The 14,824-nt window shown below is 53.5% G+C and overlaps 1 protein-coding gene across 1 annotated transcript in view; it reads left to right on the top strand.

The window, feature by feature from the left end:
- The first annotated feature begins 3,559 nt into the window (after nucleotides 1-3,559).
- PLA2G4E (phospholipase A2 group IVE) overlaps nucleotides 3,560-14,824 on the top strand; it is a 40,212-nt gene continuing 28,947 nt past the window's right edge. The window contains exons 1-2 of the mRNA XM_059704541.1: nucleotides 3,560-3,663; nucleotides 10,208-10,280. Of these exons, the coding sequence (XP_059560524.1) occupies nucleotides 3,568-3,663; nucleotides 10,208-10,280 (169 nt within the window). The 5' untranslated portion in view covers nucleotides 3,560-3,567. The remainder of the gene's footprint in view (nucleotides 3,664-10,207; nucleotides 10,281-14,824) is intronic.

Genomic DNA, 14,824 nt, shown 5'->3' on the forward strand with positions numbered 1-14,824 from the left:
GTTTCATTGGTCCCATTCTTGCGTCAACAACCTACTGTTTGTGTTATGTGGCTTTGTAGTTGATCTTAGGATCTGGTAGGGCAAGACTCTCCTCTTTACTGTTATCTTTTAAGGTTGATATTGTTGCCTAGCGATATTTATTAAGAGGAGGAAATTTGGGATATATTTTGGAGCTGGAACTGTGCTTACGGCATCTCCAGCTTCACTGCAGTTTTACATTCCTGTATGTTCACACCTGGCAATACTTTTCCCTCTTGGCTTCTAGATTTTGTACTTTGTTTAGGGAGCTCTGCCTCATCCCAATAGTACATGAATATCCTCTAATAACTTATTTTAACTCTTCTATAGCATTATTTTAATAGATAGATATTTAACCTGTAGCATTTATTTTTGTATAGTTATGAAGTTAGGATCTAACTATTTTATTCCAATGGTAAGCTAGTTTTTCTGATAATAAAGTCTGTTCTTTCTTCCCTGATTTAAATTACTTCCTTTATCATAGACTAAAATTCGATGTATACGTAGGGCTGTTTCTGGGCTCTCCTTGGTTTAAGGAAGTTTTGGGATCCAGAATGTGTTGGCAAGAATGGAAAAGCATCGGATGCCCTGGAGCAGGGGAATAGCAGGTTGAAGGGAGTGGTCACACAGTTCACTGGCCGCCAGCCAGCGGTGTGGGGTGAATCCGGGAGAGGCAGAGGTGCTGGGAGAAAGATGCTGCTGAAAGACAGGGTGGGAAGGAAGGGACAGGTCCCGGAAGCATGTTGAAAAAGGAAAGGAAAGAATTCATCTTTGCTCTGTTCACCGGGGAGTGCTGTCAGCTGAGGCGCTGAGAGGAATGCACTTGTCAATGCTGGGTCACCGGAGGCCAGGAGGCTGTGGGCCAAAGGCAGGTCCTCGTCACCCCATCAGTGGGAGCCAGCGAGCAAGTCCCCAAACACGCCCACCCGAGGTAGAGGCCTCGACTCCCGCTCCTCAGGGAGGAGGGGTGCTGGGTGAAAGGAACTTGGTCCCTTCCACTCTGTGCAGAGACGGCCGCAGCATCCACATGAAGGAACGCAGGGGCAGGGAGAGAGGGGCCTCGATTAGAGCACCGGGTGTAGCAAGAACAGGCCTTTAGCTTAAGTTTTATGTTCATTTGGAGACACACTGGATTAGAGGAGGGGATTAGGCTCCCCTCATTTTGTCTGCAAATGTTGTCTCTTTGCCTGCCGCTCCTTACCTTCCCAGCCCGATTCCCACTGACCCCGCACTGGAGTTCTCTCTCCCCTCCTGCCCCGCACTGGAGTTCACCCTGGACAATTCAGCACTCAGTTTAGCCCTTTTTCCCTCTCACTAGATCATAAATTCTCTGTGTTTTCTTCCAAAATCTGCCCTGAGCCTTCAGCACCCAGCTGGGCACACAACAGGCACTCGATAAGTGCTTGCTGGTAGAACGTCGACTCGGTTGACTATGGTGCCTGGGTCAGAGGCTGGATCAGAGGCGGGAAACTTCCACCCACCTCCTGCTCAATTTGCTTTCATTTCACTGGAGCGAGGCTCTGCTCCTGAGGAGCTGGTGCACAATGAGCAAACACAGGGTGGGAGAGCGAGATCTTCCGTGCGCTGCCTCGGGCGGATGGAGCAGGGTGGGCTCCTCCGGTGAGAAGAGCATCAGGTTCCAAGCTGTGAAGAATGCCCTGGAGTTTGGGCTTGTCCTAGGCCTGTTTCACGGGGGAAGGGTTGGGAGTGGTGAGAATGTGGAGACAGGTGGGATCCTCAGGGAGAAGGTCCTCTGGGCCTCACCATAGCCCTCACCCTGTCACTTTTAGACGCTGCTGTGCTGTGGGTTGGGTTGCCCACCACATCAGCCTTGCCTGCTAGTTCAACTCTCCTGCTCAAAAACTATCGATGGCTCCCCATTGCCTGGAGAATAAGTGTAAACTTAAAGCATGGCCTTGAAGGGTCACAACTGTGGGCCCTAATGTATAACTGTCCAGGTTTTCCTCCACAAAGCCTCCTGGTTCTCTGCCCAATTTCCACCGCCCACTGTGTCCCACTCTCAATCCCCGCTCCCCGCCTCTATATCCTCCCTTAACACTCACTACTCTGACACCAGACCACTTGTGTACCTGGCATGCCCTGTTTCCCGGCCTCCCTATGCTTGCTCATGCTTTCCCTTGCTCTCGTCATGCCTTTCCCGCCTCTCATCAGCTTCTGCAATCTTACCCATCCTCCAAGACCCGATTCAGATGTCACCTCCTCCATGAAGCCTTTTCAGACCCGCTCTTCCCTTCCCAGCCGACATCCACTTTTCATCGTCTGTGCTCTCTGGTCAATTACTGGCTCTGTAAGCCACGGGTGCCCACCAATGTGAAGGGTTCTATTGACCCTCCTAGGATATCCCTGTTAGCACAGGAGACTCGCACTCTGAGCCTCTGAGGGGTTGGGAGCATTTGGCTCCCGAGATGGACTGTCAACCATTTCAAGCCTGGCATTTCCTCTCTTACAGTGTATGCAGTAGATGCTCACTAAGTGTGTAAACTAAATTTAATTTAGTAGGACCCACGGAGGGGTGTGGGTGCGAAGTTTGTGTCCTTGGCAGTTGGACAGATGTCAGGGGCAGGGAAGGGCATGGGCTGGGTGGGGTCCAAGCCAAGGCCCATTTCCCCGCTGGAGGGCCTGGCAGGCAGCGGGAACGGGGCGGGGACATCCTCTACCTGGCACAGGAAGAGGTCCCACAGATACCACCCATCAGGTTCCATCCCGTGCTTGGGCCCAGTCAGCTGTGTGTTCAGATCTCACCCTTGGTTTCATAAATGCACTTTAATCTGCGGGCCAGAAAAGCCGGTTGTGGGCCCCAGGCGATAGCTCAGGCAGGAAACTCCCACTATACCTAGCTGGGCAGCCGAGCAGGTGAAGCCAACTCACTGGGCCCCCTAGTGAACCAGCCACCAAGCCAGAGATAAGATCAGCTGGGTGGGGCAGGAGCATCCTCTAAGCTGCCCAGAGACCAGGCAGGGCTGGGCACACCCTCTCTCTCCCAGGCCTCGCGGGAGGAACAGCTGGGGGCACCTGCCCTTGACCAACTCTCTTCGCCAAGGATTTGGACAACGATTTTCTTTCTTTACCTTCTGACTTTAGGAGCCCTGGCCATGATCCCTGCCTCCCATGAGGCCCCTGCCCACAGCTCCTATGGTTCCGAGCCATGGGACTAAATAGAGTTAGGCAGGCATCTTGTCCCCCACCCCCGGGGGCAGGACTTCGATTAGCTGAAGAGACGGGGCTTATCCTATAGTTGTGAGGGTCAGCATCCTCTCCCTGCCACCCTCTGTTCCCACAACTGGTTATTCTGAGCTTCTAGGGGCAGAAGATTGCTGACCCAAGGGCCAGACCCCTTGCTGGTCCCTGCATTTCCAAGATCTGAAGACCAAGGATACTAAGAGGCGTGGGCCAGGGTTCCCTATCTGCTCATCCACCTTAACCCCCTCCCTGGGCAGTCCCAGCCAATGCCAAGAGGCATCCAGAGGGTGGAGCTCTGAGTCAGAGTATAAATTCCCAGGCTCACCACCCAGCTGGAGAGCCGCCACGATGCTCCAGAAGCAGATACTCGCCTGGGTCTCCCACTACCTGCCAGACCCACGCCAAGCAGAAGATGACAGACCCTCAGCCACCTGCGCCTTGGAGGTGAGGAGGCAGTGGTGGGCAGGTGGGGCCGGGAGCTGAGGGCAGGAGACAGGCTCAGGGAGGCTGGGGGCATTGTGGACTCCAGAGACATGGGGCTCCTCTGCTGGGGCAGCATCCATCTAGCACCCAAGGGCATAGCCTGGCCCAGTTGGGGCTGGGGCTCTGGGACAGTTGGCCCAGCTGTGGGTACCACCGGCTTGACAAAATGCCATCGAGTGGCTCAGGGCCATCCTGGGCCCAGGCCAGCAGCCAGGTAGACAGTGCTCAGCACTGCCAGGAGTGGGTCCACGTTTGGCCTATCCCAGCAGCGAGCAGGCACTTGCCCTGTGGACATCCTAACTGCCTGCTGTGTGAGTGTGCGGAGTGACGTCTTGTGAGGATCAGTGACGTGGGCCAAGAGGGCTCCCACCTGGGTCTGTAGTCAAGACTCCTGGGTCTCTCCAGCTCCTCTCAGCCTGGCAGGAAGACCCCAGGTTCATGGTCAGATTGCCAGGGCTCTGGAGCAGCTCTGCCCTGGCTTTCCTCTCTTATCTCACTCTTGTAATTTGCTTTAGACACGCCATGCCAAGGACTGTCAGCAGCAACTTATTTCTCATTACCTTCCCCCAGCCCACGCTAAATCACCGAATGAAATGAGTGCTGCCCTGAAAGTGCCTTGTCCTTTGGGGTGGGGGGAGAGGGAGACCCTGATCAGTCTCCAGGAGCCCAGGAGGGGAGCTCAGTGCTGCGTGATGTCAGTGCCCCGCTGCCCTTCAGGAATGTACCCACAGTTCCCCCCAGCCCTCGGGGAAACTTTACTTAGCAGCTAAATAGCCCTCACTGGCATCCTAGGAAGACCTTTATAAATCCTTCACATTACGGCATCTGTGGTTTGCAGAGCTAATAACTGGCTAGAGAACTCAGAAAATGAAAAGCGGATGTTACCTGGGAAGGGACAGAGTGGATCTGAGAAGGCTTCATGGAGGAGGAGGACAGCACTTGCTCCTCCCTCTCCAGTCTTACTGAGCCTCCAAGAGCCTGGGCTGGGCTGTGGGGTCCCTCCCCAGAAGGGACCGAGCTTACCCCGAAGGGGGAGTGAAGCAACAGAGAACTGCGTCTGTCCTTCTCAGCTCCTGGAGGGTCCATGACTCAGAGCTGGGACTTTTTGCCCTGACCCCTCACTTAGCCTGGGTGGTAAAAAAGAAAACAGGCTCCTTACAGGTGACCCCTGGTCTCAAACTAGCTGGGATGTGTCCATGGGCCCCACAGAGTCCCCACCCCAATGGCGTCCTTGTAAGGAGGGCCTGCGCATCCTGGAAGCTCTCTCCCGGCTGGTCGGAGCTCCGACAGTGTCGAAAGGGACTGTGGACCCACCCAGCTCTCTGGGACAGAGGAGATGGCATCACCAGCCGGGCCTGCTCTGAGAAGCCCTGGGGAGAGGAGTTCCCACAGGCTCCACGGGAGCTGTCTCCCCTCTTTAGCACCAGACCTTGTGGGCTGGCTTGGTTAGGGTAGGCCTGCCCCCAGGATGGGCATCGGACCTACCCCTTCCCTACGCCCACCCTCCCCTGGGAGCATGACCCTGAGTGACTATCTGTGACTAAACATCCGTCTGACTTGCAGCGGTGGCTACATTCTTGGCATGTAAGGAGAGTCCTGAATTGGGAGTCGGGGGTTTTACTCCTGCCTCTGCTATGAACTAGCGTAGGGCATGAGCTGGGACAGGATTGGATTCACGGTGAGGGCCGGCGTCCAGGGGGCTGCACTCCGGGAGACCTGCGCCTGAGTCCTGTCACTCCTGGGCTGTGTGGCCCAGCATGAGATGCAGCTTCTCTCAACTCAGGCTTCTCTGCAAAGCGGGCATCACAGCACCTTCTCGGCACAGGGGGAGGCTACAGATGCAGTGCACCCAGTGCCGCCAGGCCTCGCACCCTGAGGGTAACGGAGTGTGTTCTCCAGCCTCCCCGCCAGACGGTCCAGCTATAAAGTGAGGGGTGGGAAGGATACCACTGGATTGCACGATCGCCTCTCCTGAGAGTCAGGGGGTTACAGCTTCTCCCCATGAGCCGGTGATGCCCTCTGTCCCGAGGAAGCCTGGAGGGAAATGAAGTCCTGGTGAGATCAGCCCCAGGGACCAGGACCGGGGAGGGGGGCAGAGCCATGTGTGTCTGCAGCCTAAGGAGTGGTGCCCAGGAAACTGCTCCCAGCCGTCCTCCCCACACAGCAGTTAAATGCACCTCTGTGCCGTTTGCCGGAGTCCCTGCCTGGTGCTCCAGCGCACCGAGTGCTCCCTAGTCCTCACCCCAGGACCCCCAACACCCCATGACCCGCAGGATTCAGGCCTGTCCCTGCTCCAGGCCTGCAGCCCAGGTGGCACGGTGCCTGGCCATGCCTGTTGTTAGGTATTTCAACTTTCACCCTGATAGCCAGCGAGGGCATCCTGTCCTAGGGACCGGCTTATCCAAGTCCCTGAAGTTCTTACCCTTAGCACCATGGCTGCCCGTACACTTGCTTTCCTTAATCTCTGATTCCCATCTGCAGAGTCACAGACACTGTGCTTTGTTCTTTTGTATTTTTCTATTGTGTATCAATTGCCTCTGGGGCCATGAATTTTGCTTATCTCTAGCACCATGCGAACTGAGCACATTACAGCAGGAGCAAAATACTCATTTTAAGCCGAGAAGGTCATTTTTCACAGTCCTGGTTCCTGGAATCCTCTGGGCCCAAGACCTGAGTGCCCTGTTCTCTCTGCCTTCCTCCTTCCCTCCTCTGGGCTCTCTCTCCAACCTGCCAGGCTCTCTCTCCCTGCTGGGAGATGGAAAAGGGCTTTGTAGAGGCCTTTGAAATTAGGTCTCTCTTGCAAATGCCTGGGCTAGAAGTTGTGACTTGAGGCTCAAGGCAGACCACAAGGAGCCCTCTGTGGCTGCTAGAAAATGGAAACTTCTCCAAGAACCCTTCCGGCTCCGATGTTCCCTGGCAGTTTAAAAAGGAGAGGCCATGGGCTCTGTCTGTTGAGCACAAGTGGGAAAATGGTCAGAGTTTGGGGTTATTTGGGGGGCATTGGGGAAATTCAAGGTAAACAGAAGAATCTGTCAGGAAAATAGATTTTAAGACCAAGGGCAGCACCTGTCTTCATGTTTGCCAAATGCCACTTTCAGGTGAGATGACAGGATAGTCATGGGTAGGAACATGGCTTTAAGAATTAGAACTGAATTCAAGCTAGGCTCCTCTGATTCTAGCTGAGTGCCTGGAGTCAAAGGACTCAGGCTCAGACTCTCCACCTGTGAAGCGAGGCTAATAACAACGGCTTCATGGGGTGTTGTTTGAGCAAGACAGATGTAGAAGTTGTATACACAACACCTGGCAGATGGCAGACCCTCAGCCAGTGGTCGCTGATGTGGTTACTGTTGCTGAGTGGTCAACGCCAGTGGAAGTCATCAGGGTATATGACAGCTGAGACCTTTACTTGGAAGGCAGGGAGACCTCAAGTGAGGTCCTGTGGGAAGCTACATAGGCTCATTCCCTTCCGGAGAAGACACAAGAGAGCAGGGCAGGGCCAAGGACCGCCCCTCCTGGAGGCAGGAGAAGGGCAGTGATGGCCGAGAGGACCATGGCCCTGAATCCAGAGCCTTTCAACACAATGAAATGACCCTGAGGACTGACCCCTGCCTGGCTAAAGCCTTGGGCGGCTCCCCATTGGAGCCCTCTAGTTGCCCTCTGAGAAAGTGGGCCAGTGGGAACAGGCTAGGCCAGAACTGCTCTCCTGGGTGCAGGCTGACTCCTCCTTCCTTACCAGATCAGGCCATGATACCACTCTGCCCAGGCGTGGAGTGAGAAGTAAGAAACCCACTGTGCTCAGAAGGGGGCTGGACAAAGGCCACAGCCATATTTCTAGGACCAGAAGAGAAGTGGTCTGTGTGTCCTTTGGCCCAAGTTACAAAGCTCAAACAAAACCCTGTTAGAGCATGTTATTGACTATGAAGATAGTCAATATTTTAGAGCTAATCTTACCAAAGGAATCTTTAATAGAAAGCGTTATTGTTGAAAGTATTACATATATCCCCCTTTTATCCCTCATTGACTCCCTCCAGCCCACCCCACCCCCACCCTGCCCCAGGCCTTCACCACCCTATTGTCTGTGTTCACAAAAGGAATCTTTAAACTAACTGTCAGATTGGCTTTGATTCTCTGATTTTGAGTCAGCTGTTGGGGAGAGAGGAGAAAGAGACCCTCAAATTGGCTTACATCTCTCTCAGCGGCTAAGCAACAGCCTTCCCAGTCATCATTCTATTGTTGCTGGTTAAAATTAAGCCCCAGGAGAGGCTGGAAGGACAGACATCAAAAAGATAGCAGTTCTCAAGACAAGTAAAAAATATTGTAACTATGTGCAATGATGGATGTTAACTAAACTTATTGTGGTGATCATATCAAATCATTATGTTGTACACCTAAACCTAGTACAGTGTTATATGTCAATTATATTTCAAATTTTATAGTATATATGTATCAACACCTCTATTACAAAGGTTTTATGATAATTAGAAACAAAGAAAAGTGTCTGACAAATAGTGTTTAATAGATGCTAGCTATTACAGATATTATTATCCTATCTAATAAAAGAGAAAAATGGTAATTGGCATACAACGATACCCTTTTCATTGGCTAATCAGGGCTATATGCAAATTAACTGCCAACTAAGATTGGCAGTTAACTGCCAACTAAGATTGGCAGTTAACTGCCAACAAGATGGCGGTTAATTTGCATATGTAGGCACAATGCAGGGAGGCGAAAGGGAAAGCAGGAAGAAGCCCCCTGCCACTGACAGTGATCGGAAACCCAGGGGGGAGCTAAGAGCTGGGGGGCAGGGCAAAGGCGGCCCCGGGGCCACCTTTGCCCTGCCCCCCAGCCATGATCGGAGAATCAGGTGCCTTTGCCGCCCTGGCCAGTGATAGCAGGAAGTAGGGGTGGAGCCAGCGATGGGAGCTGGGCACGGTTGAAGCTGGCAGTCCCGGGAGCTAGGGGTCCCTTGCCTGGGCCTAAAGCGAAGCCCATGATCGCGGGGCTGCTGCAGCTGCGGGTCCCCACTGCCCGGGCCGGACGCCTAGGCTAGAGGCGTTAGGTCTGGGCAGGGGTGGAGCCTGCAACCACGGGGAGCTGGGGTTCCCCTGCCCAGGCCTGACACCTCTGGCAGAGGCCTCAGGCCTGGGCAAGGGGCCGATCCGGTGATTGGTGATCAGAGGGTGATGAGGGTCAACTCCTCTGGCCGAGGCATCAGGCCTGGGCGGGGGGCTGAGCTGGGGATTGGGGGGATATGATGGTCCCCTTGCCCAGGCCTGAAGCCTGGGTCAGAGGCGTCAGGCTTGGGCAGGGGGTGGAGCAAGTGATCAGAGGGAGATGGGGGTCCCCTGCCCAGGCATGATTCCTGGGCCAGAGGCCTCAGGCCTGGGTGGGGGCCAGAGCCAGTGATCGGGGGAGATGGGGGTCCCCTGTCCAAGCCTGACACCTCTGGCGGAGGCGTCAGGCCTGGGCAAGGGGCCGATCCTTCGATTGGAGGGTGATGGGGGTCAACGCCTGAGGGCTCCCAGTATGTGAGAGGGGGCAGGCTGGGCTGAGGGACACTCCCCCCCCCCACACACACACCCAGTGCACGAATTTCGTGCACCGGGCCCCTAGTCTTATATAATAAAAGGCTAATATGCAAATTGTCCCCTCAGGAGTTCAACCCCCCAGGAGTTTCTACTGCTCGCTATGACATACACTGACCACCAGAAGGAAGGCCCCAGCAGGCAGCCAGCAGCGGGGATGGGGGGTTGGGGTGGGGAAAAGGAAGGCCCCGATTGGCCCTGATCTCCAGTCAAGCCTAGGGACCCTACCCATGCACAAATTTTGTGCACCAGGCCTCTAGTCTCTGATAATAGTCAAGACAGATGAACTATCAGTGGACAGTCTGGATTGAACATATACATAATTATTATAACGATAAAAATTTTTAATGATAATTTTTGACTGGTAAGATATGGGTACTCTTTTTCTTCATACTTTTGTTTTTCCAAAACCCTAATATTATTTTAAATAGAGAGGAATTGTATCCTCTTAAAAAGTATAGAGTGATTTTAGCAACACAGAGAGGACTATGTGTAGTGTAAAGGTTCCAGTTCAGAGGCCTCTATAAATATAGTCGCTAAGTGAGTTGGAGGAGTTCAGTGGCATCTACCGTGGGCACAGGCTGGGAGTGGATTGGAAAAAAGACTCATCTAAGCCAAACTTTTATGGAAAGGGCTTCAAATCCCTAGATTCAAGCAGGAAAGACATGAACAGAACAGGCATGAAACTGTCCCTCTTCCAGATATGCTCACTCAGAGTGGGGTTAAGAGGAAACCTCTTATCTCAATGCCTGGGATCCCCTGGGGACCAGAGAGTCCTCCAGGGCCCAGAAGTGTGGGTTGACTGGGGAGGCCTCTGGAGGCCAGGCAGTGGGAGCCTATGGGCAGCTGGAGCTGCTCTCCATCAAGGCCACCTGCCATCATTGTCTTGATAGTGAGTCCACTGTTTTCTCAATCCACAGGAGGGGCTGTCTCCATGCTACCTGCTAACAGTGAGGGTCATCCGGATGAGAAATGTCCGGCAGGCCGACATGGGTGAGTATCTTCCTTTCACTTCCCTCCTCCTTCTCTGCCTGTGGGGTCTGGATGGAGAAATGGTGTGTGCATACGTGTGTGTGTGTGTGTGTGTGTGTGTGTGTGTGTGTGTGTGTGTATTTCAGACTTTGGAGTTTCTATTGATTTCCATGCCTTTCCCATTAGCTGTGACCTTGGCACTACCATGGTTCCCCTGTCACCTCACTCTCTTCCACTGCCCTCTTCCTGGTATCCATTTCCAGGAGCGCCAGCGTCTCCCACACTGGGCACTCCTTGCTCTACATGAGTTGAGGGACTGTTTGGGGTAAAGGGAAGGAGAGGCCCGTAGGAGTCTTTGGACCAGCTGCCAGCCTAGTCCTAGTGCTCCTCCTCAGGACTCACTACCATATTGGGTTCTAGGGTCCGAGCCAGAAGCCCCACAGCCCCAGTTCTGCAGGTCAGCCCCATGGTGTGGTTGACTCACCAGGGCTGCTTATACAGTGTTTTCTTGCGGCCTTAACTTCCCCTTCCTCCCAGCCCCTGCAGCATGCCTAGGCCATGGGAGCCCAGGGAAGTCTCTAGCTTCAGCATTTGGGTGAGCAGGCTGCTCCCCCATGCCTGGCTTTGGGTGGTATTTCAAGAGATAAGAGGAGCCAAAAGCCCTTCCAATGCTTCCCCCATCTTCCCTCAAAGAGGAGAAAGCTTGATGTCAAGGCCCCACGGCTGAGGGGCTATCCCACTCACTGGTGACCCTACATGGATGGCCCAACAGCCAGCAGGATTCCCCAAAGCTTTGTTATACTCTCACTGCCCCGGGATTCAACTCAGAGTGGCAGAGAATGCACAGAGCCATGATACTTTTTAAAAGTTTTTGTTTATTGATTTAAGAGGGGGAAGGGGTAGAGGGGAGGAGAGAGAGAGAGAGAGAGAGAGAGAGAGAGAGAGAGAGAGAGAGATCCACTTATTTATGCATTCATTGGTTGATACTTGTATGCACTCTGACTGGGGATTGAACCCGTAACCCTGGTGTATTGGGGTGACACTCTAACCAACTGAGCTGCTAAGCTAGGGACATCTCTGCCCAAAGTGAATATAGAATAGTCATAGAATATGGCATTCTAACCTTGTCACTACATAATTAAGACCCAGAGGAGGACAATGAAAACTGCCAGTAGCTAAGGAAGTCTGCACTGGGGACCTGGGTCTGAGAGGGGCAGGCTGTGAGCATCCAGAGGCCCAGGGAGACCAGTCTGGAGAGGGGCCATCCTGACGAGGAGAGGGGAATGTCTTCCCAGGCACCTGCCGGGGGCCAGCCTAGGCGAGACATCCAAACACCATTTGCTCCTCTGAACAACCTGAGGGTAGTGCTGTGAAGCCCATTTTGCACATGAGGGTTAATGAAAGTGTTGGATCCCAGGTCTGAAGAGCTGGGGAGTAGAGGGGGCAAGCCAGGAGAAGGAGGCCGGGCCATTGGTGGAGTGGGAGGAAGCCAGGCAGAGGAGAGATCAGCATCTAAGCGATGTGGCGCCCGAGTTCTTGAAGGAGGAATTGCATGACTTCCCAGGGCTCCTATGCAGATTGTGCTGGAGCCCAGGTGGCCAGAGCTGAGACACTTGCTGGGAAGCTGTCCTGTCGCTGCTGCTGCTGTGCAGGGTTGAGTGTAGAGGAGGGAGGGCCCTGGAGCCCTAGAGAAAGCAAAGGGATCAGACAGGATTCAGACCAAGCCCCCTGGATGGTGAGTGTCCAGAGCCCATTCCAGCAGGAGCAGTTGGAGCCAGAGTCTAGTTTGGGCCTAGCTCTGTGGACAGGGCCAGCCAAGGGCCAGGGATTTCTCCTCGGGCTTCTCAAAGTCTCCCAGCCCACCAGGAGTGATCCGAGGAGCCTGGAAGTGTCCCCCGGGCTTGGGGTCTGGCTGCCTCTTTCACCTCTATTGCCCATGCCACACTTCATTCCACTCCCCTCAAGGACAGCCTCGGCTTTCCCACACCCGCAGCTGCACACCGGCCTCCACTCCTCTCTGGGTGTGTCTGTCCCAGCCCTGCCTATACCTGTGTCCAGAGCCTTTCTGTCTTCTCCCTGTCACACCCCTGCCAGAGGTAGGGGGATGGAGGAGGAGACAGCCAAAGAAACGAGCTGAGGTCTGGCTCCACAACCCCGTCTCTCCCTTCCCCACATGTGCCTGGGCACACAGGCTGCCTTTTGAGGGTACCTGGCCCCCGTTGAGCACCCTTAGTTGTTGATTTTTTCTTCCTTTCCCCTGAGGAGCAGGGCTGGGCATGCATGGTGCCTGGGTGCCAGCCCGGAGACATTGTGTCTAGTCTCCATGGCTGGGCTCTGTTGCTGCCTTGCCGGGTGAGATTTGAGACTATCCCGATGCCTTCCAGGTCCTGAGTTACCCTGGCCCCAAATTGTTCCCTTCTGGCCTGTATCAAAAGCACGTTACTCTCTGGTTCCACCTCTAATGTGTGTCTAAATTTGCAAGAGTTCAAGGAGCCTGAAAAGGATGAGATTGAGGGATGAGATTCAGCGATGACCCCCCCTTGTCAGGGAGCGTGCCGCTCACACCTTAGCCAGAACTGGGAGGGAGTCTGCCCAGAAGCCTCCTAGCTATAAAATGTTTTTATTCCCCTTGGGAAAATAAATTAAAATGCAAACCAGCACCCCAAGGGATGTGAGGCAGGTATCTGCAGAGGTATTAGCAAGACAGTGTTCTCAGCATCTCTGGAGATCATTGCATCACTTTTGCCACCCACCTTCCAGGAAAGGATACATGTCATCAGATGACCAAGCCTTCTGTCACTCCCAGAGGATTAGAACCAATCTATGCCTAGGAAATCCCCTGTAGTCCCTGGAATTTCAGAACTGGGTCACCGTTGCTTAACCATTATTCTCCATTGGCAGACATGATGTTCCCTGTCCTTACAGTCAGCTAATGACACCTGCCATCTGGGCCGGACCGGATTTCCTCCATCACCCCTCCCTCCCCGATTACCTCTTCTTTGGGTTGCATTCTCCTCCTTCCCGCCTTGTTGGGGTGGGGGTGGGAACCGCTCCCTGCACAAGGACTGAAAAACAAATTTACGCTTGAAGTGTGGGTGTCTGATCAGCCCTGTCTCTTCCAAGCCAAAAGTGCTGAGATTTTATTTAATGGGTTAACGGGAGAATTTTAGGCATGGACTGAGATAGCAAAGGGATTTTAGGGGGAAAGGGGCCTTTACAGGGTCCATTATGTCATGCTAAGCAAATGGGTGTGCAGTTGGTGGGGTTGCTGCCTGTAGGCTTCTAGCGTACAGAAGGCAGACCAAGGAGAAGGCTACAGGCCCAAGAGGATGGCCAGTATCCAGAAAAAGCTTTGGGAGGGGCCCTGGAGGGCTGAGTAGATCCCAGGGAGGCTCCCTGTGGGCAGAGGGATTAGGCACGGCAGCTTTCATGCTTGTCTGCGGTGACTCAGCCTGGAAATCTGGGGTACTGGGATAGCCCAATAGCAGGAAGTTGGGCTTTTGCATGCATTCATTTACTCAGCGAATATCTCGTAAGCGCTGACACATGGTCTTCCGGGCCTGCCAGTGTTCTGGGTGCAGTGTCAGCCAGTGCTCTGCCAGGGGAAGAGCAGGGGGCTCCAGGTGAAGAGGGAAGGTTTCCAGAGGAGTTTCCTTCTGAAACCCAAAGGGACTAGCCAAGGGAAGGGAATTCTAGGCAGAAGGAATGACAAAACGGTATGGCACCTTGTGAGACCTACAAGTGATTGGGTTTTGCTAGAGTCTCAAATGCAAGTGTGAGCACCTCTGTGTGTACATACATATGTGTGTGTGTGCGTGTGTATGTGTGTGTGTTTGGGGGCAGGGCACAGGCTGGGTTGTAGGGAGGGTGGATAAATGAGGCTGAAGCTGGGGAAGTTGGCAGGGCAGCCCTGTTGACTCCATCCTGAGGGCAGGTGGGGAGTGACATTGTCTGATCTACAAAGATCCCTCTGGTTTCTCTTGAGAGAGAAGACTGGAGTAGAGGAAGACAGAAGACAGGGTACCTAGTGGGGAAGAGGCAGCAGAGATGAAGGTGGCCTGCACCAAGGCAGTGGCAGTGCCAGGAAGGAGATGTAGATGGGCTGGAGCAATCAAAGGAGTTAAATCGACTCAATGCAAGAGTCAAGGACAGTCTTTGGTGTCTGGCCTGGACACCAGAGTTGGCCATGAGGAGTAAGCAGCGGATTGGCCACAGAGGGGAGATGGGGGTCATTATTTTTTTTTTTATTCTGTTGGGTTTTGGTCATTCTTTGTGTCTGAATTAAATGATGAGTATGACATATAAAGGACAGTGTCATCTCACCCTTATTCAATGGCAGGAGGGCTGCAAATTCCAATTCACTGAGTAGTAAGCCCTCAGAGGTTAACCAGACATTGGGGCTAAAATCAGAAGCTAGGGGTGCTTGTGATGCAATCCCTGGTGGAGAATTCTGGTAAAGTCCTCAGTGTGGTGGCAATGTGGTAATAAGTCAGTCCGGGGATACACACCTCTGGTTCCATTCTCACAGAACATCACTGACAACCATTGGACCAGTCTTACCAGTA

This window comes from Myotis daubentonii, chromosome 1, assembly GCF_963259705.1.
Source record: "Myotis daubentonii chromosome 1, mMyoDau2.1, whole genome shotgun sequence".
NCBI lineage: Eukaryota > Metazoa > Chordata > Mammalia > Chiroptera > Vespertilionidae > Myotis > Myotis daubentonii.